Source organism: Macaca nemestrina, chromosome 8 (genome assembly GCF_043159975.1).
Source record: "Macaca nemestrina isolate mMacNem1 chromosome 8, mMacNem.hap1, whole genome shotgun sequence".
In the NCBI taxonomy this organism is placed as follows: domain Eukaryota; kingdom Metazoa; phylum Chordata; class Mammalia; order Primates; family Cercopithecidae; genus Macaca; species Macaca nemestrina.
In genome coordinates, this window is record NC_092132.1 from 146,106,649 (window position 1) to 146,130,237 (window position 23,589).

The 23,589-nt window shown below is 45.9% G+C and overlaps 1 protein-coding gene and 1 pseudogene across 2 annotated transcripts in view; both read left to right on the plus strand.

Annotated features, from left to right (window-relative positions):
• The first annotated feature begins 111 nt into the window (after nt 1–111).
• On the plus strand, nt 112–4,014 carry LOC112428260 (activated RNA polymerase II transcriptional coactivator p15 pseudogene; annotated as a pseudogene).
• Nucleotides 4,015–15,393: 11,379 nt separating this feature from the next.
• LOC105491187 (farnesyl-diphosphate farnesyltransferase 1) overlaps nt 15,394–23,589 on the plus strand; it is a 33,871-nt gene continuing 25,675 nt past the window's right edge. The window contains exons 1-3 of one of the 2 annotated variants that reach the window (XM_011757361.2): nt 15,394–15,647; nt 21,490–21,587; nt 22,362–22,545. In XM_011757361.2, coding sequence (XP_011755663.1) covers nt 15,549–15,647; nt 21,490–21,587; nt 22,362–22,545 — 381 coding nt within the window. In that variant the 5' untranslated portion in view covers nt 15,394–15,548. Of the gene's footprint in view, nt 15,648–21,222; nt 21,588–22,361; nt 22,546–23,589 lie in introns of those variants that run through there. The other variant, XM_011757360.2, reaches the window with a different exon arrangement.

A 23,589-nucleotide genomic window follows, 5' to 3' on the forward strand; every position in this document is an offset into this window, starting at 1 on the left:
TTGGTAGTAAAAGGTCTTTAAATAACAGAACTATTCATGGAGGTGGCCTGCAGGGCTTACTGGATTCGCTGAGGAATCTACATAAAAGGAGCCGTGGCAGGAGGTGAGGGCACACCTGCTCTTCTGCCCCAGGCGAGCAGAGATGGACTGAAGCTCTGTCACCGTGGTGTCTGCACAGAGATTTGTGAGAGTGAAACAGAAAACACCGGCTGATGACTCTGGCTTTCCTTTATTCTCACACACGCACGTTCTTTTTTTCTTTTTCTTTTTCTTTTTTTTTTTTTTTTTTTTTGAGACAGGGTCTCACTCTGTTGCCCAGGCTGAAATACAGTGGTGTGACCATGGCTCACTCTCGGGCTCAGGTGATCCTTCCACCTCAGCCTCCCCAGTAGCTGGGACTACAGGTGTGCACCACTATGCCCGGCTAATTTTTGTATTTTTGTATAGACGGAGACTCACCATGTTGCCCCAGCTGGTCTTGAACTGCAGGCCTCAAGTGATCTGCTTGCTTCGGCCTCCCAAAGTGCTGGGATAACAGGCATGAGTCACCGGGCCCCACCTCCTCTGTCTTCAATGATTGAGAACGGTCAACAGTGCGGAGAGCCACTTGATGGCAGACTGAATCTCTTGTACTGAAGGCTCCCCCTGCAACCAGGTGCTCTCCCTGTGTTGAGGGCTCTCTCTCCCTCACCCAGTCCTCACCACTTCGCTTACTTCTTGGACATGATCTACAAAACAACTCATGAAGACAGATACTCACCCTTGTCCTTATGTTATAGATGAGAAAACAAAAGAGTCTAGAGAGGCTGAGGGCCTCGCCTAAGCTCACACAATTACCAAGGGCCAGAGCCACCCCTGAGTCAGCTCCGGCTGCCGTAGTGTGCCATAGGTGGGTGACTGAAACAGCAGACTGTTATTTCTCATAGTTCTGGAGCCTGGGAAGCCCAAGATCAAGGGCTGGCTGACTCGGTCCTCAACGAGGTCACACTGGGAATTAGAGCTTTATATGTGAATTTTAAGGGAACAGAATTCAGTCTGTTGCAGGCTACAAAGGAATTTGGGAGAAAATCCTCAACTTCTCAAAGGCCATCTCCTCCAACTCTTTAAAAAAAGGCACATACAATAGCTTATAAAAACTTCACTTTCCCTTCATGAAGCCCTGGATTTAAGAAAAAATGAATGAAACCTCAATTCCAGAATAGACGACGGGAAAATATTGAATAATGGATTTATTTGTATTTAGAAGAGTGAAGAGCATACTCATGCATTCGTGTATATATATGCACATATATAAAACATGTAACATTAAAGAATGTGGGCCGGGCATGGTATCTCATGCCTGTAATCCCAGCACTTTGGGAGGCAAGGCAGGTGGATCACCTGAGATCAGGAGTTCAAGACCAGCCTGGCCAACATGGTGAAACCCTGTGTCTACTAAAAATACAAAAATCAGCCTGGTATGGTGGTGGGCACCTGTAATCCCAGCTACTTGGGAGGCTGAGGCAAGAGAATCATTTTAACCGGGGAGGCAGAGGTTGCAGTGAGCCGAGATCATGCCACTGCACTCCAGCCTGGCAACAGAGTGGGACTCTTATCTAAAAAAAAAAAAAAAAAAGAACGTGTGTGTGTGTGTGTGTGTGTGCTGAAATGCACCTTTCTAACCCATATGGATAGGACAAGACTAGGACTCCAGGCATGAGCTGTGGCAAATGAGGCTGAGACCATTTCCTGTGAGTTGGTGTCTACAGGACAGTGGGTCCAGGGGCTCCCCAGACATGGCGGGGACTGGACGCCACGGCCTGCGTGTGGTCTGCTCCAGCTGGGATTGGTAGAAAGGAAAAGGCTGTTGTGGTGCCGAGAAGGAAGTTGTTGACATGCCATGGGGCGGCTGTAGCTGTGGGAGTGGAGAGGGTGAGAGGCGCGGGCCATGGCGGCAGTGGCTCTGTTGGTGTCACCTGGCCAACAGTGTGGGCACCAGGGCGAGAAGGGAACACTGGAGGGGCTCAGCCAGCACTGAGCTGAGCGCTGGCAGAGGCCATCGCCTGGCAGATGGGGAAAGGCAGAGCGGGTGAGCGGGCACCGTGCATCAGCCCCTGAGGCGTGTTGAGCTCGAGCCTGTGACCACCTGTGCTGTGGAGATGGAGACAACCTAATTGGGGAGCAGGCCTGGCCCCCCACAAGCATAGGCTGGTCTTAGAGGCACCGATGGAGCGGGTTTCCTAGTAGGAGTCGTGATGAGCTAGAGGGGCTCACAGTGTGTCACAGAGTATGAGGAAAGGTGCAGGGAATCCTAGAGAAAGTCTTGCAAGTTTAAGGAGCAAGAGAGGAAGGAGAAACCAATCAGTGAGATGGGTCAAAGGTAAATGGAGAAAGGAACGTCCAAGGAGAAGCGGGCAGTCGGCATCGTCAATCATGCAGAGATGAAGGCGGAACGATGGAGCAGTGGCCCCTTGGGCTTGGGAGGTGATCAGATTCGAGGTCATGGTGACCTTCAGGAGAGCACTGTGTGCAGAGTGCCAGCAGTGGGAAGGGAGGACGTGGAATGTGAGGGTGGTCTCCCGTGCAGGAAGTTTGGCCTTGGAGGGGATGAAAATGAAGGGCAGGGATGTTGTGCACATGTACCCTAGAACTCAAAGTATAATAATAATAGTAATAAATAAATTTTAAAAAGGAAAAAAAAAAGAAAATGAAGGGCAGGGAGGAATCGTGAGCGAACAAGAAGGAGGGTGTTTGACTGCTAGAGCTGAGTGAAGCGATGCCTCAATCAAAGGAACTTGTTTCTTCAAGCTCTTCCGGCAGTGATTCTGACAGTGAGGTTGACAAAAAGTTAAAGAGGAAAAAGCAAGTTGCTCCAGAAAAATCCATAAAGAAGCAAAAGACAGGTGAAACTTCAAGAGCTCTGTCATCTTCTAAACAGCGGAAGCAGCAGAGATGATAACAAGTTTCAGATTGGGAAAATGAGGTACCTTAGCGTTCAAGGTTTTAAAGGGAAAGTGCTAATGGATATTAGAGAATATTGGATGGATCCTGATGGTGAAATGAAACCCGGAAGAAAAGATATTTCTTTAAATCCAGAACAATGGAGCCAGCTGAAGGAACAGATTTCTGTCATTGATGATGCAGTACAAAAACTGTAAAATCCGAGCCATATAAATAAAACCTGTACCGTTCTAGTTGTTTTAATCTGTCTTTTTACATTGGCTTTTGTTTTCTAAATGTTGTTCTCCAAGCTATTGTATGTTTGGATTGCAGAAGAATTTGTAAGATGAATACTTTTTTTAAATGTGCATTATTAAAAACGTTGAGTGAAGCTAATTGTCAACTTTATTAAGAAGGATTGCTTTACGTCCACCACCTAGTGCAAAATAAAATCAAGCAATACAATCTTAACTGTTGTGGGCTTTTTTGACCATAAGAGTTGGTACTGTTTAAGGCCAAAAGTAATAGTTTTTATACATCTTTTAGTTTCAACTCAGCTTTTACAATAAAAAGGATTTGTATTGCATTGAGTTTATAAACTTTTGGTTTGTGAAATCCGAATTTGATCTGTCCTCTTCCAATCAAATGTCTAGGCTTGTTTGACTTCCACCCCAGTGATTTTTCACTCTTTTTTTTTGTTTACTTCATTTTTCTTTAATAAGTTAATCTCTTCACGTTCAGTTTTACTTCACTCTTTATTCTTTTCTTTGAGTATGTTATGCTTATTTGGAAAGTCAGTGAAACTGTCAAAATGTTATCTTAATATGATACTTATATGAGAACTACAATCACCAAATCGACTGTATTCAATATTAGCAGATCTAGTTTGATAACATGGCTTATGTGGAAACTGAGAAGGTATTTGTCATTACCCATAGTGTTCTGTGTAGTTATTGCTTAGTCTGCAGAAAATAAAGACCTAGATGAGATGTCTGACTTGCTTTCACTTATTAAACATGTTCACCATGGGATGATGTCTGTAACATCAGATATTGTTAAACTAGAGTAGGATTTAATAAAAATTATGAACGCTTACTGGCCTAACAGTTTATTTCATAATATTGAGTATGAACTATCTGTAGCCAGAGACGTCATTAAGCTTTACTGTTATGGTAGGTAATATGGTTAGTTTGTAGGGAAAAGAGCATATGAGTACATGCTTGTGTATTTTGGCCTTTGCCCCAGTAGAACAGACAATGGCATTCTAGGCTTGGTGTTACTAAGTTTCAGCAGACACTAGCAAGTGGTTTGTATTTAACCATACCCATGAAGCAGACAGATGGAGGCACAGATTTTAGTGGCTTTGTGGCAATAAATAGGGCACGGTGTGCCTTAGGAAAAGAATGTTTATAAAGGGAATTATAACTGAAATTAAAGGAGGCAGCAGTGAAGAGGAAATAATTATCTTCTATATAAGTGATATACACATATTTTGAGATTTTTATAATAGCAGTGGAATACAATTCTAGGTAGAGTAGAAAAAGGAAAGGTTTAAAGACATATAAAAGATTCTTGTTGACAATTTATTTTTGGTAGCAAATCTCAAATGAGTACCTGCTATTAAGGGCTGCCATATCAGAGTTTTGCACTGTTTTGCTACCAAGTTTGATCCGTACATCTAAAACGTTTTGTAGTTGATTGTCAAGGACTTAATCTGAAAATCATTTGCCAGACCACATAGTTGTCAATTTTCTTTTCTAGCAGCTATTCTGTTGTATTTTAAAACATTTTTCAGATGACTTTTTAAAGTATATTTAGCAGTAACCTTAAGAGGTGCAAATTGGTAAAATAAATCTCTTCTTGTAATTTAGTCTTCATCAAATAATAGGTACCAATGTATTAAAAATATGTATTTTTTTTTTGCAGCCCCTTGAACCAGAGTAGGTTCAGAGAAACTCCCAAAATTTGTATTTTAGACACGTCATGCTTGATTGGTAACTTCCCTCCTTTTTTGGGGAACATGTTTGTGTCCCATTAACTTAATTGGATAGATTTTTAAGTATTTCTTATTTTTGGCACACAGGGTTGTTAGAATTCAGAACTTTGATTTTTGGTGTAGATGCCGAGAGAATGATGGGTAAATTTCCTAGGTTTATATGAATTTAGGGGGTGTATACTTTTTGAAACACTATTAACAGATGGTGCTGAAATCTATTACCTACATGTTTTCTAGCTGTTTAGCATTATGTTAATGAAGCCTCCATATAAGGAGCGTTTCTCTGGCACAGTTGGTAAGTTGACTGCTAACTTCATTTAAATGTGTTACTGGATATGCAGTATACTGAAATTATTAATCCTTTTCTTGTGTATAGGAAAAGAGAACTGGGTTAAAAGAAGCAAATTAACTTGTTCTGAAAAGAAAGTATAGATTAATTTTGTGTTCTGTTTAAATTTTATCTCCTTGGTAAGATTTTTTTTCCAAGGCAGAAAGCTTAACATTTTTAGGCATAGATACCTTACCTTACAATGCCAAAATGAATTTAATTCCAGTACTCAGGTTTTTCCCTTTAACAGACTCTATGCATATCAGGGCTTTCTAATGGGTTTTTCCTCTTTGTTTTTAAAATGTGAGCAGCATTTGACCAATTTCCATTGCTCTTAGCATTTTACTTAAAGAACAACCACTAAAAAAGAAGCTTTGTAACTTGATTGTCTTTTGCTTTGCTTTATCAATGCCTAAGAACTTAAGAATACTCCTACCTCATTAGCTACTCAAGATGCTGTGACGATCAAATCTATTCTACATAATGTGTTTAGAAACAAAGACTTGGGTGAAAAATGAAATAAGTATATTCTGACTTGGCTATTGAGGGGGAAAAAAAAGAATTCAGTATTAAGTGTTCCTTATAGGAGATACGTTAGCAGCATACTATAAAAGTTTGAAATTTTTAAAAAGTACTAATATTTAGGTATCCTCAAATTCTTTGCAGTTCGTTTTTTTATGGAAATTAATCCGGTGAAACACTCAAAAGTTGTTTTTTTTTTTAATGGTGTTTTTCCAGATAAACTCTAGCGTAAATATTCACATAATCACAAATACGTAATTCTGTAATTGTGAAATACCTGTATGCTTTGTTTTCATACATCTTCCATGGAGATGGCTGAATATAATACTCCATCTATGAATATTTTAAATGTTGAAATAAAAGTAAGAAATGTGGAAAAAAAGAAAAAGAAAATGAAAGGCAGGGAGGAGAGCAAAGGATGAATATAACGTGAAGGTTTGTGTGTAGTTAGTTCAGGGGAGAAAACCAGGAGAGAGAGAGAAAGCTTACACCAGAGCTGTCACTTAAAGATGACTGGGCTAGGGTGGGAAGAGAAAGAATAACAAGTCCCTAGAAAATTTGCTAAAAGTGAGGCGTTTGGGGTACAGAAGAGTGAGGAGGTTTGTAACAGCTGTAAGGGAAACATGATCACTTCCGGTTAGAGGGAAGGGCTGTAGAGCCACACGGCAAGCCCAGGGCACTTGTGCATTTCCTGACTTTTCCTGACAGCATCCAGTGGCTTAGGATCAAAAATGAAGACACTGGATGTTGGATTACCCCACAATGGACGTGGACATTTGTCGGGGTAAGAATGGTGGCAGACCAAAGCGGCAAGGAGAAACATTATTTTTTTTAAATTACAAACGTCGAAAGAGTCACACAATAAAGTTTATAGAGTGAAATGTGAAAGAATGACCTTCGTCCTTGCCTTCGGAGGTTCTCTGGAGCAGCCTTGCTAATAGTGTCTCTGACTGCAGTGGCTTATGGGAAAACCTAATAGCTGGGAAAATACTAGTACCTAGCAGTTGAGGGTAAGGGTTGTGGTTGGTGCCGTTGGAACTCCATAGAGCGTGTTCCACATGGAAGAGGTGGGGAAGGGGGAATGTGGGCAGGTAACAACCCACACTCCCATGCTTCTCTCCCAGTGAGTGAGATCTAACTCACCCTGGCAGTAGGCTCTCAGTGAGTTTCAAGTTGGTTCCAAAAGGAGGTAGGGCCTGGTGCCGTGGCTCACATCTGTAATCCTAGCACTTTGGGAGGCTAAGGCAGGAGGATTGCTTGACCTCAGGAGTTCAAGACCAGCCTGGGCAATGTAGTGAGACCCCATCTCTACAAAAAAATACAAAAATTAGCCAGGCATGGTGATGCACACCTGTAATCCCAGCTACTAGGGAGGTTGAGGTGGGAGGATCACTTGAGCCCAGGAGGTCAAGGCTGCAGTGAGCCAAGATCATGTCACTGTACTCCAGCCTGGGTGACAGAGTGAGACCTTGTCTCAAAAATAAATAAAATTTTAAAATAAATACATAAAAGAAAGGCCGGACGCGGTGGCTCAAGCCTGTAATCCCAGCACTTTGGGAGGCCGAGACGGGCGGATCACGAGGTCAGGAGATGGAGACCATCCTGGCTAACACGGTAAAACCCCGTCTCTACTAAAAAATACAAAAAACTAGCCGGGCGACGTGGCGGGTGCCTGTAGTCCCAGCTACTCGGGAGGCTGAGGCAGGAGAATGGCGTGAACCCGGGAGGCGGAGCTTGCAGTGAGCTGACATCCGGCCACTGCACTCCAGCCTGGGCGACAGAGCGAGACTCCGTCTCAAAAAAAAAATAATAAAAAAAATAAATACATAAAAGAAGGTGGGCATGCTATAGTGTAAGTGGACTGAAAGAGAGAAGAAGAGATGGTACAGAGACAGCAGGGTGGAACATGACCAGTGGCGGTTATGCCTTTTGTGCCTGTGCCTGTTGCCTGGAAGGAGGAGAGGTGTTTGCTGGACAGGACAGTGAAGGAGGGCATGGAAATATGGGGGGTGGGGGGTGAATCTAGGCTTCCATGAAAGTAAGGAGAGGCAGGATACTTGGACTCGACAGATTCTAAGGGAAAGATCGGTTTAGCTCCTGAGTTGGGGTTTTGAGATAACTGACATTGTGAAAAACGTGGGATTTAATGTAAGCTTTCACAGTGGCTCTAGACATGTCATAAATATTTCTTAAATACCTCCTAAATGCTAGGATTTGGGAATACAAGGATAAACAAAACACAAAGCCAAATCCTATTGTAACGGGAGTGTGAAAAGTGTTTCTGTTCATGGAAAAAGTGCTGTGTGAGGATGGGGGATAAGTGACTGGACTGTCCATGTTCTGAGCTTTCTAGGACCGACCTGATTATGCTGTGAGCACTCTGCCAGATACTGTGTAGGCCCAGTGCTTGCCCTGCAGGGGCCACTGTGAGGTGGTGAGACAGACCAGAGATTGTTAGAATACAGAAAGTTCAGGATGGGAGGAACCACAGAACATGGTAGAAGTACTAGAAGTACTGAGGTCTGTGAAAGTAAAGACCAGCCCAAGGAGCACAACAAAATGAGGCTCTTGATTCAGAACTTACTCTAGCAAGGGAGTTGTGCACTTGGTGGACACTCCGAGGCAGGCAGGGGAGTGGGAAGCTTTACAATGGAAAAGGGGAAGGCTGCAGGGGTGCTCTGATTGGAGGCTTCTGGCCTGGGGAGGCTGGAGGCAGCTGATAGAGGTATCTTCAGTGATTGGTTTGAGGAGCGTATTTGTCTTTCTGTGGTTGATTCTGAGTTGCGAGAGTCCTGACCATTTGGGGCTGATTGCTGCTGAGATTGTGGTTTTGATGCAGGACAGGCAAGCCCCAAATTGGGCCTTAGCCCATGAGGGTGCTTGGCTTTGCCCAGGAAAGAATGCAAGGGTGAGCCAGTGGTAGGGTGGAAGAAAACAGCTTTATTAAAGAGGCAGTGTGGCAGCTCTGTGACTGCTCCTGCAGAGCGGGGCTGCTCCACAGGCAGTGTGCTGAAAGCAGCAGCTCAGGACAGTTCTGCCGTCAGATCTATACCTACTTTTAATTGCGTGCAGATTAAGGGACAGTTTCTGAAGACAGTTCTAGGAAAGGGATAGTAACTTCTCGGTTGTTGGGTCATTGCCATGGAAAGGGGTCCTAAAGCCAGGGTGTTGCCATGGCAATGGTAAACTGACATGGCACACTGGTGGAAAGCTGCTTCTGCCCCTCCTTGTTTTAGCTGGTCCTCAATTTGGTCGGCTGTCTAAGCCCCGCCTCTGGAGTCGAATCTCATCTCCTACCTCAGTTTGATTTCCTCGGACTGCTTGCAGCAGTGGTTGTTTAAGCCACAGTTCTGTTATCATATAAGGTCTGGCTGTTGTCCATTTGTATATTCAGCCTCCAAGTGGGCACCTCAGTCAGATTGAGAGAGTTGGATTAGGGGCTCCAACTGTGTCTCTAATAAATAGCACCATCACATGACACGTCTGTCTCTTCCTCTGCTTGTAAGCTCTTTGGGTGTGGAACCTTATCTTACTCATCTTTGTTTTTTCCCATGTCTGTTGCTACATTGTAGATGTTCAACCAATGTTTGTTGCATTTAAAGAAGAGATAAAGAATCACAGCTACTAGGGAAACTGAGATGGGAAGATGGGAAGATCCTTGATCCCAGGAGTTTGAGGCCCACCTGGAAAACCTAAGACCCTGTCTGTCTTGCACACACAAAAAGGGGGGGGGGTGGGGCGGGAACAGATAAAGGAGAGGCCAGGAAACACCAGAAAAGGATGATTCCTGAGGCAGATTCCACCTGACCTGTAATGGAGGCGTGGCAGGTGGCTAGGCAAGGAGCAGGAAGTGTATTCCAGGCAGGTGAATTGCTTGGGCCAAGGCCGGATGTGAAGTACTGCAGCCTGTTTGGGGAACAATAAGTGCTGCTAGGACTGGATCGGGGTGTGAAAGTACAAGAGTGGGTGGACAGGAGGCTGAAATCCCAACAAAGGATGTAGATGCCAAATGGCAAGGGAGTTTTTATTCTATGCCAGAAGGCTTGATTTCCTTTAAATCAATTCATTGATTCAAAGACATTTCCATTGAGGAATTTAAAATGGAAGGATTATAATCAAGTGTGTGTTTTGTTTTTGTTTTTTTTATTTTTTTGAGACAGAGTCTCACTTTGTCGCCCAGGCTGGAGTGAGGTGTCGTGATCTCGGCTCCTGGGTTCAAGCAATTCTCCAGTCTCAGCCTCCCAAGTTACTGGGATTACAGGCACCCACCACCATGCCCAGCTAATTTTTCTATTTTTAGTAGAGACAGGGTTTCACCTTGTTGGCCAGGCTAGTCTCGAACTCCTGACCTCAAGTGCTGGGATTATAGGTGTGAGCCACTGCACCCAGCCCAGTGTGTGTTTTAGACAAATAACTCTACCTGCCATATGGAAAGGACAGGGGAAGTCAACTTCAACATGGTTTGGGAAAGAAGATGTGGCTTAAACCAAGATGGAGCAGAGAGGAGAGATTAAAATGAAAGATATTTGTTTTCTTGGACTCCATAGGACTTGATGAATGATTTTGAAGGGGTGGATATAAGGAAAGAAAGGGAGTTAGCAATGACACCCGGATTTTGTGATTACAAAACTGAGAGGCTGTTAATGCTATCCACAGGAGAAGCAGATTCAGTGGGAGAGAGATGTAAGGAATGGGCATGTTAAGTTTGTACTGTTCAGGCGCCATCAAAGAGGAGATGTCCAACGTGCAGCTCAATTCAAAAAATATTCATTGAGCACCCAGTATGTGCTGGGCACTATTCTAGATGCTTGAGGGGACATTAGTGAGCAAAAAAAGATCCGTCATCATTCAGCTTAGATTTCTAGTGTTCACTTAAAAAATATGATTTATCAATTTAGAAAAGGAGAAGAGACTTTATTTATTCTAAAGGGTTACAGCATGCTTCCAGCTTAGACCAGAGACAGGCACTTCGAAGGAGAAAGGGTTGAGGTAGGTGCTTTATGCTGAATGGGTTGGCTAAACATACATATTTAACAGGTTACAAGAGGAGCTATGAATATTTATAAAGGTGGACCTGACACATTGAACAAACATGTATGTAATATATGACCCATATTCACTTTGAGATAGAGACTCAACATGTGAATGCATTACAATTAGACCGTATATGTCAAAAGGTCTTTTTAGGACAGGAAGGTGTCTTGAGTGTACAGTCTCTGTAAACTGGTCAGACCAGTCCACGGTCGGTGGTATTATCAGCAGAAAGTTACTGAAATCAGTCTCTTGACCAGTTAAAGCCGTAGTTATGGCTGGTGGAACAGGGATTCAGTTAGTCACTGTCTGGTGGAGCTGCAAGTGTTTTACTATTGCTTATCTCAAGGCCAGTGTTGTTTAGCTGCTGGAGAAAAAGAAGAACCCTGTGGCAGTTAGAGCTTAGTTGATTCTTTTTTTTTTTTTTGAGACGGAGTCTCGCTCTGTCGCCCAGGCTGGAGTGCGGTGGTGCGATCTCCACTCACTGCAAGCTCCGCCTCCCGGGTTAACGCCATTCTCCTGCCTCAGCCTCCCGTGTGGCTGGGACTACAGGCACCCGCCACCGCGCCCGGCTAATTTTTGTATTTTTAGTAGAGACGGGGTTTCACCGTGTTAGTCAGGATGGTCTCGATCTCCTGACCTCGTGATCCGCCCATCTCTGCCTCCCAAAGTGCTGGGATTACAGGCGTGAGCCACCGAGAGCTTAGTTGATTCTTTAAGCGTAGGGGTGCCTAACTTCACCATTGCCTGCACGGCCTTAGGTCCTGTTTATAATTGGGTGTCTTACTGCCACAGAGTCTGTTCCATTAGTCTTATGATCTCTGTTTTAATGTTAATGCCGGTCAGTTGTGTATGAACTCCAAAAGGGAGGGGGTACAATGAGGGCTGTCTGATCTCCTGTCCCGTTATTTGAAATGCTTGTTCCCCTGTGCCTTAAAGAAATAGCACTTGAGGCCGGGCGCGGTGGCTCAAGCCTGTAATCCCAGCACTTTGGGAGGCCGAGACGGGCGGATCACGAGGTCAGGAGATAGAGACCATCCTGGCTAACACAGTGAAACCCCGTCTCTACTAAAAAATACAAAAAACTAGCCGGGCGAGGTGGCGGGCGCCTGTAGTCCCAGCTACTCGGGAGGCTGAGGCAGGAGAATGGCATAGACCCGGGAGGCGGAGCTTGCAGTGAGCTGAGATCCGACCACTGCACTCCAGCCTGGGCGACAGAGCGAGACTCCGTCTCCAAAAAAAAAAAAAAAAAAAAAAAAAAAAAAAGAAATAGCACTTGAGCCGGGCGCGGTGGCTCACGTGTGTAATCCCAGCATTTTGGGAGGCCGAGGTGGACAGATCATGAGGTCAGGAGATCAAGACCATCCTGGCTAAAACGGTGAAAACCCGTCTCTACTAAAAACTACAAAAATTAGCCAGGCATGGTGGCGGGCGCCTGTAGTCCCAGCGACTTGGGAGGCTGAGGCAGGAGAATGGCGTGAACCCGGGAGGTGGAGCTTGCAGTGAGCCTGGGAGGTGGAGCTTGCAGTGAGCCGAGGTCAGGCCACCGCACTCTAGCCTGGGCGACAGAGCGAGACTCAGACTCAAAAAAAAAAAAAAAAAAAAAAAAAAAAAAAAAAGAAATAGCACTTGTAGGCGGGGCGCTCAAGAGATTGATACGATCCTGGCCAACACGGTGAAACTCCGTTGCTACTAAAAATACAAAAATTAGCTGGGTGTGGTGGTGTATGCCTGTAGTCCCAGCTACTCAGGAGGCTAAGGCAGGAGAATCGCTTAAACTTGGGAGGCAGAGGTTGCAGTGAGCCAAGATCGCGCCACTGCACTCCAGCCTCGCGACAGAGTGATACTCCATCTCAAAAAAAATAAAACAGCACTTGAATTCTGGGCGCCGTGGCTTACACCTGTAATCCCAGCACTTTGGGAGGCCGAGGTGGGAGGATCACGAGGTCACCAGTTCGAGACCAGCCTGGCCAACATGGTGAAACCCTGTCTCTACTAAAAATACAAAAATTACCCAGGTGTGGTGGTGGGTAGGAGGGAGGCTGAGGCAGGAGAATCGCTTGAACCCAGAAGGCAGAGGTTGCAGTGAGCCGAGATTGCGCCACTGCACTCCAGCCTGGGCAACAAGAATGAAACTCTGTCTCAAAAAAAAAAAAAAAAAAAAAAGGCACTTGAACAGAAATTTAATTTACTCAGCAAGGCTATTTTTACTTCCTGCAGAAAGGGTACACTTGCCAGCAGTTTTGTCACGAGAGTATACCAAACAAAGGAGAAAGGGTCATTCATAACCTGACACGTCCACCCTACTGCTGTGTCCGGTTTCCGTTGTCTGGAATGGGACCTGACGTTCTTTATTTGTCCCGATTGTCTAGCAACTTAGAACTTCTTAAAAGAGGAAAAGGTAGAGGAGAACAAAGGAAGGAGGAAGTAACTTGTGGAATGGTGAGAAAGGTAAAAACACCTTCAAATAAGAAAGAGGAACAGGCTTGCTTGGACCAGTATAAGCATGCCAGGGCAAATATTTAGGCTAAATTGTGGGAGCTAAGAACATAAAGTACATTGATTTCTTTATCACGGCTAGCAGATAGTTAAGAATGTTAGCACAGGTCTTTGAATAAATTTTGCTTCTAAGAGAAGTTACTATTTATTCCTAACTAAATGCGGAGGAAAGTCTTTGAAGAGGAACCTCTACTTTACTTTTTACACCATCATGACTGGAAACTAAGTTTTTAAGATTTTTCTGGGGTTCCCTTGGCCAAGGTGGGGAGTGGGAGGGCTGTCCAGTGGTAGGGGCTTAGGATTTTAATTTTAGTTTACACTAGCAAGGGGAAACACCCTGTAATCTAATACATAAGTAAATGATGTATTTACTATAGAATATGGTAAATACAGGCAAGTGGAGCAGGCAAATGGGATCAGCAGTGGTGGAAATGCGGGAGAGGGCAAGCAGGTGGGTCTAGATGAGGTGTGAGCAGACTCGAGGGGCACAGGAGTTAGTCAAGCCAGTATCTGGGGGATAGTGCAGGAATAGTGAACAGCTAGACAAAAAGCCCTGGGACTAGAGAAGGCGAAAGCATAAGAGATGGAGGCCAGAGAAGTAATCTGGGTGGAAGACTATTCATTGCAGCCTCTTGGAATCCCCGTAGGGGCTTTGGCTTTTGCTGGAGAGACACTGAACGGCTTTGGGCAGTGAACAGACCTGACGGGTTTTTGTTTTTGAGACGAAGTCTGGCTCTTGTCCCCCAGGCTGGAGTGCAATGGCGCCATCTCGGCTCACTGCAACCTCTGCCTCCTGGGTTCAAGCGATTCTCCTGCCTCAGCCTCCCAAGTAGCTGGGATTACAGGTGCCTGCCACCACACCCAGCTAATTTTTGTATTTTTAGTAGAGACATTTCACCATTTCACCACGTTGGCCAGGCTGGTCTTGAACTCCTGACCTCAGGTGATCCGTCCGCCTCGGCCTCCCAAAGTGCTGGGATTACAGGCGTGAGCCACCGCGCTCGGCCAGACAGGACAGGTTTTAAGAGGATTACTGGTTGCTGTGTTAAAACAGACTGCAGAATGGCTTAGGTAGCCAGTTTTTTTTTTTTTTTTTTTTTTTTTTTTTTTTTTTTTTTTTTTTTTTTTTTTGAGACGGAGTCTTGCTCTGTTGCCCAGACTGGAGTGCAGTGGCTTGATCTTGGCTCACTGCAACCTCCACCTCCTGGGTTCAAGTGATTATCCTGCCTCAGCCTCCAAAGTAGCCGGGACTACAGGCGCCTGCCACCTGATACCCGGCTTTTTTGTATTTTTAGTAGAGACGGCGTTTCACCATGTTGGCCAGGATGGTCTCGATCTCTTGACCTCGTGATCCACCCGCCTCGGCCACCCAAAGTGCTGGGATTACAGGCGTGAGCCACCTCACCCGGCCGGGTAGCCAGTAGTTTCTAGGGCTGGAGAGATCCAGGATGAGAGAAGTTTCCACCTTCCTGTTATAGGCCCTCTAAGGCTTCAGCTCTTTTTTCTAGGACTAAGCTGGATCTCAAGTAAACACTTTAGAGAGGAGGCAGCTGAAGCTCCAGGAGTGTGCGGGTATCCCTGGGGCCGGATGGCGGTGGCGGGCAGGCGAGCGGGGCTGTGCTGGGGTGTGTAACAGTAAAGACGCCCAGCTGGCGCTAGGCCAGCCTTTTCACGGTCTTAGGCTCCACGGGAAACGGCTGCAGAGCTCATTCAGTTGGCAGGAGCCAACGAGGGGGGACACGTGGGCGACTTATTGGCTAAGCGGAGCGCACGCCGGCCGGCACTGCTCTCCAGACGCCGGACCACCGTTGGGCTCCTGCGAACCCTAACCCCTCGGCCTCACGTCGCGTCCGCACAACGTCCGCACTCCCTGGCGGCGTAAGCTGGAGAAAACAAAGGCCCGGCTCCATCAGGGCACCAATCCCGCTCGTCGGCCTCTTTCTCCGGCTCCAATGAGCTTCTAGGGTGTTGTCACGCCAGGCTCCTTCCGCCACTGATTGGCCGGCGTCTTCCTAGTACGAGCGGTGCTGGCGAATCAGCGCCCGTCAGTCCACCCCGCCAGCCGCAGGTAGCCACGCTAGTGCCCGAGGCCCGTTGAGGTGGGCGGAGCGGCGGGCGGGGCGTCGTCGTGCTGGGCCCGCCCCCTGCCCGGCCAGCCCCGGGCGCGCCTACTCCACAGGTCCGGCCGGCCGGTGAGAGCCTGGGGACCGCAGAGGTGAGTGCCGCGCCCGAGAGTCCGCCACCTGCGCCAGGATGGAGTTCGTGAAGTGCCTGGGCCACCCCGAAGAGTTCTACAACCTGGTGCGCTTCCGGATCGGGGGCAAGCGGAAGGTGATGCCCAAGATGGACCAGGTGGGCCGAGCATCCCTGCTTCCTGGGTCGGGGAGGCAGCGCGCCGGGACGGCATCAGGGCCTGAGCGGCCGGGCCCGGATCTGGGGCAAGGGGCGCAGCGAGCAGGGCCGACGCCTGGGCGTTCCCGTCCCCCTTACCTCGAGCCTTCCCCACGTCGGGCCCGGGTGGACGCGGCCCTCCTGGCAGGCCTGTCCCTGCCCACGCAAGCCGCCCTGGGCCTGAGCGGCTTCTGCGTGGTTCCCGGCGGTTGCGCTCCCCGTTTCGTCCCTTCCGTGAGCATCGGCGCTTACCAGTGTTCTAACCCGCGGGTTGCACATCTGAGGCGATGTGGGTGGGTTACGTGGGAGAGGACGAGTGAGTGTTTTGGTAAGCAAAATGAACTATGCAGGTAACATCACATGAACACCGTTTGTGGAATGAAATCTCACTCCTCCAGTTTCACCTCCTCCAGAGCTCTCCCCGCCTTGCTGCTGTCCACCGCTTCATCCTCAGCGCTTCCTGAGTTTTAAAATCGCCTATCTACACTTCCGAGTTCTAATGAGTTATCTGTACGTCTACGGATTAGCTAGGTGGTTGGTGGAAGGTCAGAACTTGGTTTTACTTACATTTTATCTGCCTCATGCCTGTACTATTTATTAAATGAATGCATAAGAGGTGTTTTTATTCCAACAAGAAAATTATTCTATGTGATTATTGAATGAATAGACACATTCAACCAAGTTCTTCTGGTCTGGACCAGCCTGGATGATTTCTGTGACTTTTTTGGGCCAACAGGACAGTAGCAAATGTGACTCAGGCCGAGGTGACTTAGGCCGAGGCTTGATAGGTGCCTGAACATTGGAGTCTTTCTGTGAGGGTCCATGTGCTTCAGTAAACACACCAGAAAATAAATTTCTGGTTTTTGTCCCCAGTAGACTACACCCTCGTTTGATGTTATCTTTCACATGCCAGCTTTAGGACAGGTACATCCTTCAGCCTATTTGTAGAATATTCCATTTTCTCTATCTTTTCTTTGCCGGTGCTACATTATTTTAATTATTTTGCTGCAGAATAACTTTTATTATTTGATAGGGCAGATGTCACTTTTTATATTTAGATGTAGCATTCATTTATTTAACAAATATTTGACCACCAATTGTATATCAGATTGTGTTTTAGGTGCTGGAGATACAACAGTGAACAAGATAGGTGAAGACCTTGCTTTTATAAAACTTATTTTTTAGTGGAAGAGAGACAATTCAAAAAAACAAATGTACAGTTTTTCAGGTGGAGAAAAGCACCGCAGAGGAAGATGCTAGCAGGGCAAGGGATCTGAGTGCAGTCAGAGCTTATTTGGGTCCAGAGACTTCATTCCTCTGTCTCTTTCCTTTCTACAGAAAGAGACTATTAGAGAAAATGGTAGCATTGGTTACCTGTTGGGAGGGAAAGTGGGTGGTCATGGTAAGTGAGTAGCGAAAGACTTCACAGTATACTGAATTTTTTTTTAAAGTGAGACTTGAGCTATTCCTTCTAGCTCTGATAATATGGTACAGTATTATTTGTTTTGTTGTAGTCTTTCTGGGCACTTTTTAAATCCCCATGAGCCGTTAAAAAAATAACTGAGTTGTAATTAGGGGAAACAAATTGGAAAATACATTTCCCTTCACTTAACATTATCTTAGCTTCTCTCTCTCTCTCTTTTTTTTTTTCCTTGAGGTGGAGTCTCGCTCTGTTGCCCAGGCTGGAGTGCAGTGGCGCGACCTCAGCTCGCTGCAGCCTCCGCCTCCCGAGTTCAAGCAATTCTCCTGCCTCAGCCTCCCGAGTAGCTGGGATTACAGGCGCCTGCTACCACACCCAGCTGATTTTTTGGTATTTTTAGTAGAGACGGGGTTTCACCATGTTGGCGAGGCTGGTTTTGAACTCCTGACTTCAAGTGATCTGCCCGTGGTCTCCCAAAGTGCTAGGATTACAGGTGAGAGCCACTGTACCCGGCTTTTTTTTTTTTTTTTTTTTTTGAGACGGGGTCTCACTCTGTCATCCAGGCTAGAATGCTGTGGCCTGAACATTACTCACTGCAGTCTTGACTTCCCTGGCTCAAACCATCCTCCCACCTCAGCTTCCTGATCCTTAGTAGCTAGGACTACAGGCACGTGCCACCAATGCCTGGCTAATTTTTAAATTTTTTTGTAGACACGATGTCTCGCTGCATTGCCCAGGCTGGTCTTGAACTCCTGAGCTCAAGCGATTCTCCCACGTCAGCCTCAAAGTGCTGGGATTACAGGTGTGAGCCACTGCACCCAACCAGTTTCTCTCTACAAACTAGGGAAAAAATTTACACTTAGCAGATATTGAGGGCTGATTATTTCTATCGCAGAAGGATTTGGCTATAGAATTTCAGGGTTTAGTAAACTTGATTTATATTGCATTTTTAGGAGCATATCAGTAAATCTAGGGGCATATGCTGCCTGCAAGGTGTGTGGCATCACCCAAAAGCCAAGTGATGGAAAAAGCAGGCTGTTTGTAATCAGGCAGATCTGGCTTCTATCAAATCTAAATCCTGTTATTTAGACTAGTATCTTAAGTCTATTATTATTAAGTCCAGTTTCTGACTCTATTAAATTTGGTGAACAACCTTGGTAACTTAACCTCTGAGCCACAGTTACTTCATCTGTAAAATAGGGATGCATGTATGGTCACGATTTTTTAACCACAACTTCCCAACTCTAAGATGGTCAGAAAACGATTTTTTGTCAATTTGGCTCAAAATTGCTTGGCAGCAAAACCTGACTTGAAGTTGAGGCTTCATTCATCCCACTTAGTATAAATATTCAAATGTTTTGCTAAAGAAATAATTATGAGATGCTACTGCACACTGACTGGGGTTGTATATGCGTTTTATTACCTATTTTCTAAAACACTAAAAATGCTGAATTCTGCCCCAGGTCTTGCCACAAATGTTTCAGTGGACTGTGGGCCTTTGAGACCTTAAAGGGTTGAGTAAGGATAACAGGCGATGTCCACATTGTGCTTGGCATGGAGTTAGGTGCCTGATAAATGGTGGTTATCAATCTGATTATGTAAATTCAGTTCTCAAGTTTGTGGTATTTTTCCCCTCCTGGAGAAACCTATTCTATTTTAAAGTGAGGAAGGCTGCATAGAGGGCCGGTAGCTGGTAGCTGTTCACTTGTGGAACTTTCAGCCTGAGGCTGGAGCCCCTTCCTGGGAGTCTGCTCTTGTCCTCCTGACCACCCCACACCCCTCCTCTAAATTCCCTCCATCCCTGTTTTCTCCCACTTGCGAGCTCTTGGGAGTGCCCTGAATCTCAGACTGCAATAGAAAACCCAGGAGGGACAGGCAGCAGTAGCCTGAGCTTTCTTTCTCCCTTAGCTCATGGAAATTTTTAGTGAGTGGTGTTTTCCATAGTGTGCTTACTAGTTGTGTCTTCCTGTTTTGTTCTTGGTGATTTGAAGAAACTGTTGTTATAAGGTAAGGCACTGAAACAAATAGGTGACAGGAAAAAGAGCAGCAGGGGTATGAGCTGGAGGAGTAAGTGGCTTAGCTTGCTCCGTTTCAGAGTGGAGAACTGTATGGAAAGGAGGGGTAGTGTTCTTGAGGAGTGTTGGTGTTCAAATCTAGGGGGACTGTGTCTTGGCATTGATTGAAACTCCTGGCTTAACATCAGCCCCCAAACTCTTGGTTGGACTGAACATGACATTTGGCAGTGCAGTTAAAAACACTGCCTGCTGTAGCCTGGTAATGGTCAGGCTATGTGAAGAGCTGATCTGGAGCTCAGTCCGGAGCAGCTATTCTGTTTCTTTCACTCTGAAATCTTGCCTCCCCATATTTTGAGAGGGAAGGAGTTGGTGAATTGTTTTAAAATACTCGATGAATGTCTTCATTTATTCATCACATCTTCACCGAATATGTTTATGTGCCAGACACTGAACTTTACTAATATTATGGTGCCCAGTAAATATTTGTTTTTACTAATAATTTTTATGGCAATAAAATGACTTTTTCAGAATTATGTGATTTAAAAGATTGACTCTTTTGGCAAAATAATATGTATTCATGATAGGAAATATACACAAATAAAAACAACATAGTTCACCTAACCCCACCACCAGAGCCCAGGGTTCACTGTTACCATTCTGAAGTGACTGTGGAATTTCCTAGCAGTGGATATGCCATATTTTTTTTAACCACTCCTATTAGATATTTGTGGGTTTTTAAATTTTTATTGAGATGGGGTCTCACTCAGTAGTATACAATATCATAGTTCCCTGTAACCTGTATCTCCTGGGCTCAAGCGATCCTCCCACCTCAGCCTCCTGAGTAGCTAGTCTTGAGTAGCTAGGACTACAGGTGGGCGCCACCATGCCTGGCTTTTTAAAAAAAAATTTTTAAAACTTTTTTGTGAAGACGAGGTCTCACTATGTTGCCCAGGCTGCCCTCAAATTCCTGGACTCAAGTAATTCTCCCACCTTGGCCTCCCAAAGTACTGCGATTACAGGCGTGAGCCACCACACCCGGCCCTGTTAGATAAATGATTCCCATCTCTCTCCCAAAAAGAACTGTTGTGAGACTGTGGGGTGAGGAGAGGGAAGTGGGGAATAGGAACCCGCGGTACTTTCGACTCCCTGTGGGCCTAAAACTGCTCTGAAAAATAGTCTATGAAAATATACACACTTCCAACAGCAACTCTTTCTGATATGCTTGCATTTAAAATGAGGCTTTTTTTCCCTTTTGGAAAAACACAGTCCTTGTTTGCTTTAGGGAAGAGTAAAGGTCAGTGCACTGCATTTCCATTAATTTCGAAGGGAAAGATGAGAAGACAGGAATGGCTGGCTTTCTAGAGAATAGTAGAGGCTTAACAGGTGTCAGAGAAAAACTATAGCTGGACAGTGGTAGTAAAACGGCAAAACACAGATTTTATTCAGAACAACTATTACAGTAAGAGGAGAGAGACCTCAGTACAGAACTGGGCTCCATTCCGAATACAAGGAAAAGTAGTAATTGATGACGGAGGAGCCGGATGTCAGTGGATGGAAAATTATTACGAGGAAACACGGGTAAGGATTCTTGAAGGCAGGCCGGAGTTATCAGACATCACCTGAGGGATGCAGGGGGATGTGGAACCTGATCAGGTGTCTAGGGTGATCAGATATTGAAATTGGGGGATTCTAGTCAAATCAATTTAGCAGGATTCTTGGTAAAATTGGGCGATGCAAAGACAGACGCGTTGAGTACAAAGTCCAGGCCTTGTTGGGAAGAGGATTCAGCGGAGCCCGAGTCGAGTTTGGTCTAGGGAGACTCTGTCACTGGGAGGAAAAGCGAGCTGAAGTGCGCTGGGTTCCCTTAGCGGCAGGTGGGTTCCGTTGAGAAGGGCAAGACCGGGAGGAAGCAGGCGCCAGGTGCAGAAGGGGTGCGGGGCGGGAGACCGGGGGCGGGGCTGCGGGCCGGGAGCGGCCTCCACGTGCGGGGCGGGCCCGTTCTGGGTCGGCCCAGCGCGTATTCGAGTAGAGGGTGAGCCCGTCCCGCCCCTTGTTGGGCGCTTCCCAGATCCGCTCGAGTCTATGGAGGAAAAACTCCGCGGGGTCCGCGATTCCCATGGCCGCAGCCGCCTGCGGCACCAAGGCCATGGCCCTCTTCAAGCGCACGTTGGTGCTGAGTCCCGCCGCGGCGCCCAGGGGCCCGGGCGCAGGCACCGCCCCGCGGGGCTGCTGCTTGCCTCCTGCAGCCTGGCCCTGCAAGGACTGGCCCCGGGGAGAGGGCGGCAGGCTGTGGAGCCGCCTGCCCCAGTCCCACTCCCACTCCTGCTCCTCGACGTCTCCCACCGCCGTGTGTCTTGTCTGCCCGCAGGACTCGCTCAGCAGCAGCCTGAAAACTTGCTACAAGTATCTCAATCAGACCAGTCGCAGTTTCGCAGCTGTTATCCAGGCGCTGGATGGGGAAATGCGGTGAGTGATGGAGGCAGCGCCTCTGGCTTGGAGGAAAGCTTGTCGGGGAACTTTGAGTGGTTGGAGGCTACGTGTTGATATAGCGCTCAGCGTTGCAGCCTCGTTGCTGTGGCTTGCCCAGAACATAGCCCTGCCCTGTGTTTACTTTAGAAAGCCCTTCCAGGCTCTTTGCCATCTAGTAGTGTCCCTTTGGGCCCAGCCTTTCAGAGAAGGGGGGAGGGGGTGATGTTTATTAACTTTTTTTAGTCCTGGCAGCTGAACCTGTCTGTGAGCAGGTCGTGTATTTTCTCGGCTTCTCTTATCCAACTTTGCATTTCTATTTCTAGCATATTGGGTTGATTCTTTTGAAGCTATCTCTGTGCAGATTACACCCATGAACTTAACACCAGTTGCCTTTATGTATGATCGTATTTATACCGAGAAGTTACTGTGTTTTCTGACTTTCTTTTCTATTTGCCAAATATTAGTTCAGTCTTTTGGTCTCTATAGTTGTTCTACATTAGTTAAATGCAACTCACTGCTGGGAGTACTAGTGACACCCAACTAGTAGGCTTTTTATTTTTTAATAAACAAACTACAGAAGTTCATTAGTCTCATGTAAGAAAGGAAAACTAATGTAAGTTTCGTTAAGTATGAAAAACTTTGGATATCCTTATAGTTCTTTAGAGTTAAGGGTGTAGATGGGTTTAGAAAATGGCCTGGCATAAGTTATTTTAAAATAAAATAACTTTGGCTGTTTGTTCCAATATATTAATAGGTTTTCCTTTTTTACAGCAACGCAGTGTGCATATTTTATCTGGTTCTCCGAGCTCTGGACACACTGGAAGATGACATGACCATCAGTGTGGAAAAGAAGGTCCCGCTGTTACACAACTTTCACTCTTTCCTTTACCAACCAGACTGGCGGTTCATGGAGAGCAAGGAGAAGGATCGCCAGGTGCTGGAGGACTTCCCAACGGTGAGTGAGGTTACGCATCTTGTCGACTGACCCTTGTGTTCCTAATTGCTAATGTGGTTGTCTGCTAGCCTGCATACTTATGGAGAAAGGTGAAATAAGCAGTTTGAGGGCAGCATAATGTGATGGTTAAGAACCCTGGTAGCCAAGACTCTGAAGCCAGGCTGCCCAGGTTGGAATCTCAGATCTCCCACTTACTAAACTGTTGGTTATTTGCAAAGCCTCTCTGTGCCTCAGTTTCTTCGTCTATAAAATAGGGGTAATAATAACACCTACCTCATGGTATTCTGAATTTTCAAAGAATTAACATAGGTAATGCTCTTAGGATGTTAGTTACTGCTGTTATTATCAGTATTGGAAGTCCAGTGTTTCTTCCTGTGGGAAGACGCACTCACATTTTAGTGTTGTAAAAGATTCTCAGGCTAGCTCACAAAAGCCTGCTGACTGTATGATGCATCCTACCTGTGTGACACTGCTGGCCTCTTGACTACCCTGAGCCTGGTAGCAAGGGACTGCTGCTCAAGATGGGTAGCAGCCTGGCATAGGGGGTGGTGTCTGTTGGCAGCTAGGGTGAGGATTGAGAAGCAGGGTGAGCCTCTGCCACTTCACCTGTGATCCTGGGCAAATTCCTTATCTGCTCTGTGTCTCCATCTCCTCATTTGTAAAGTTAGAACTGAGAGGATTGAGTAATTTCACATGTATAAAGTACTTAGTGCCTGGTACAGAGTAAGTGTTCTGAAAATATTAGCTATTTGGTCTATTTTGTTGGAGTAAAGTAGGTTATAGTTAAAATCCTAAGCTTTAAAAAGCCCCTCAAGTTTATGTGGACATCTGACTAGGTCCTACTATCTTAGAATTTGCATGTCTTGAATCACATAAATAACTGATTCTTCCATATCTTATAAATAAAAGTTTGATTTGGCAAAGTCACATGTTCTGTAATAGCCCAAAGAAGCCCTTTTTATCCACAGTTGCCAGAACTTTTGGAGAACATTCCTTATGTTATTGAAAGAAACCTAATCTGTATCTGAGTTGGGAGGGAGCTAA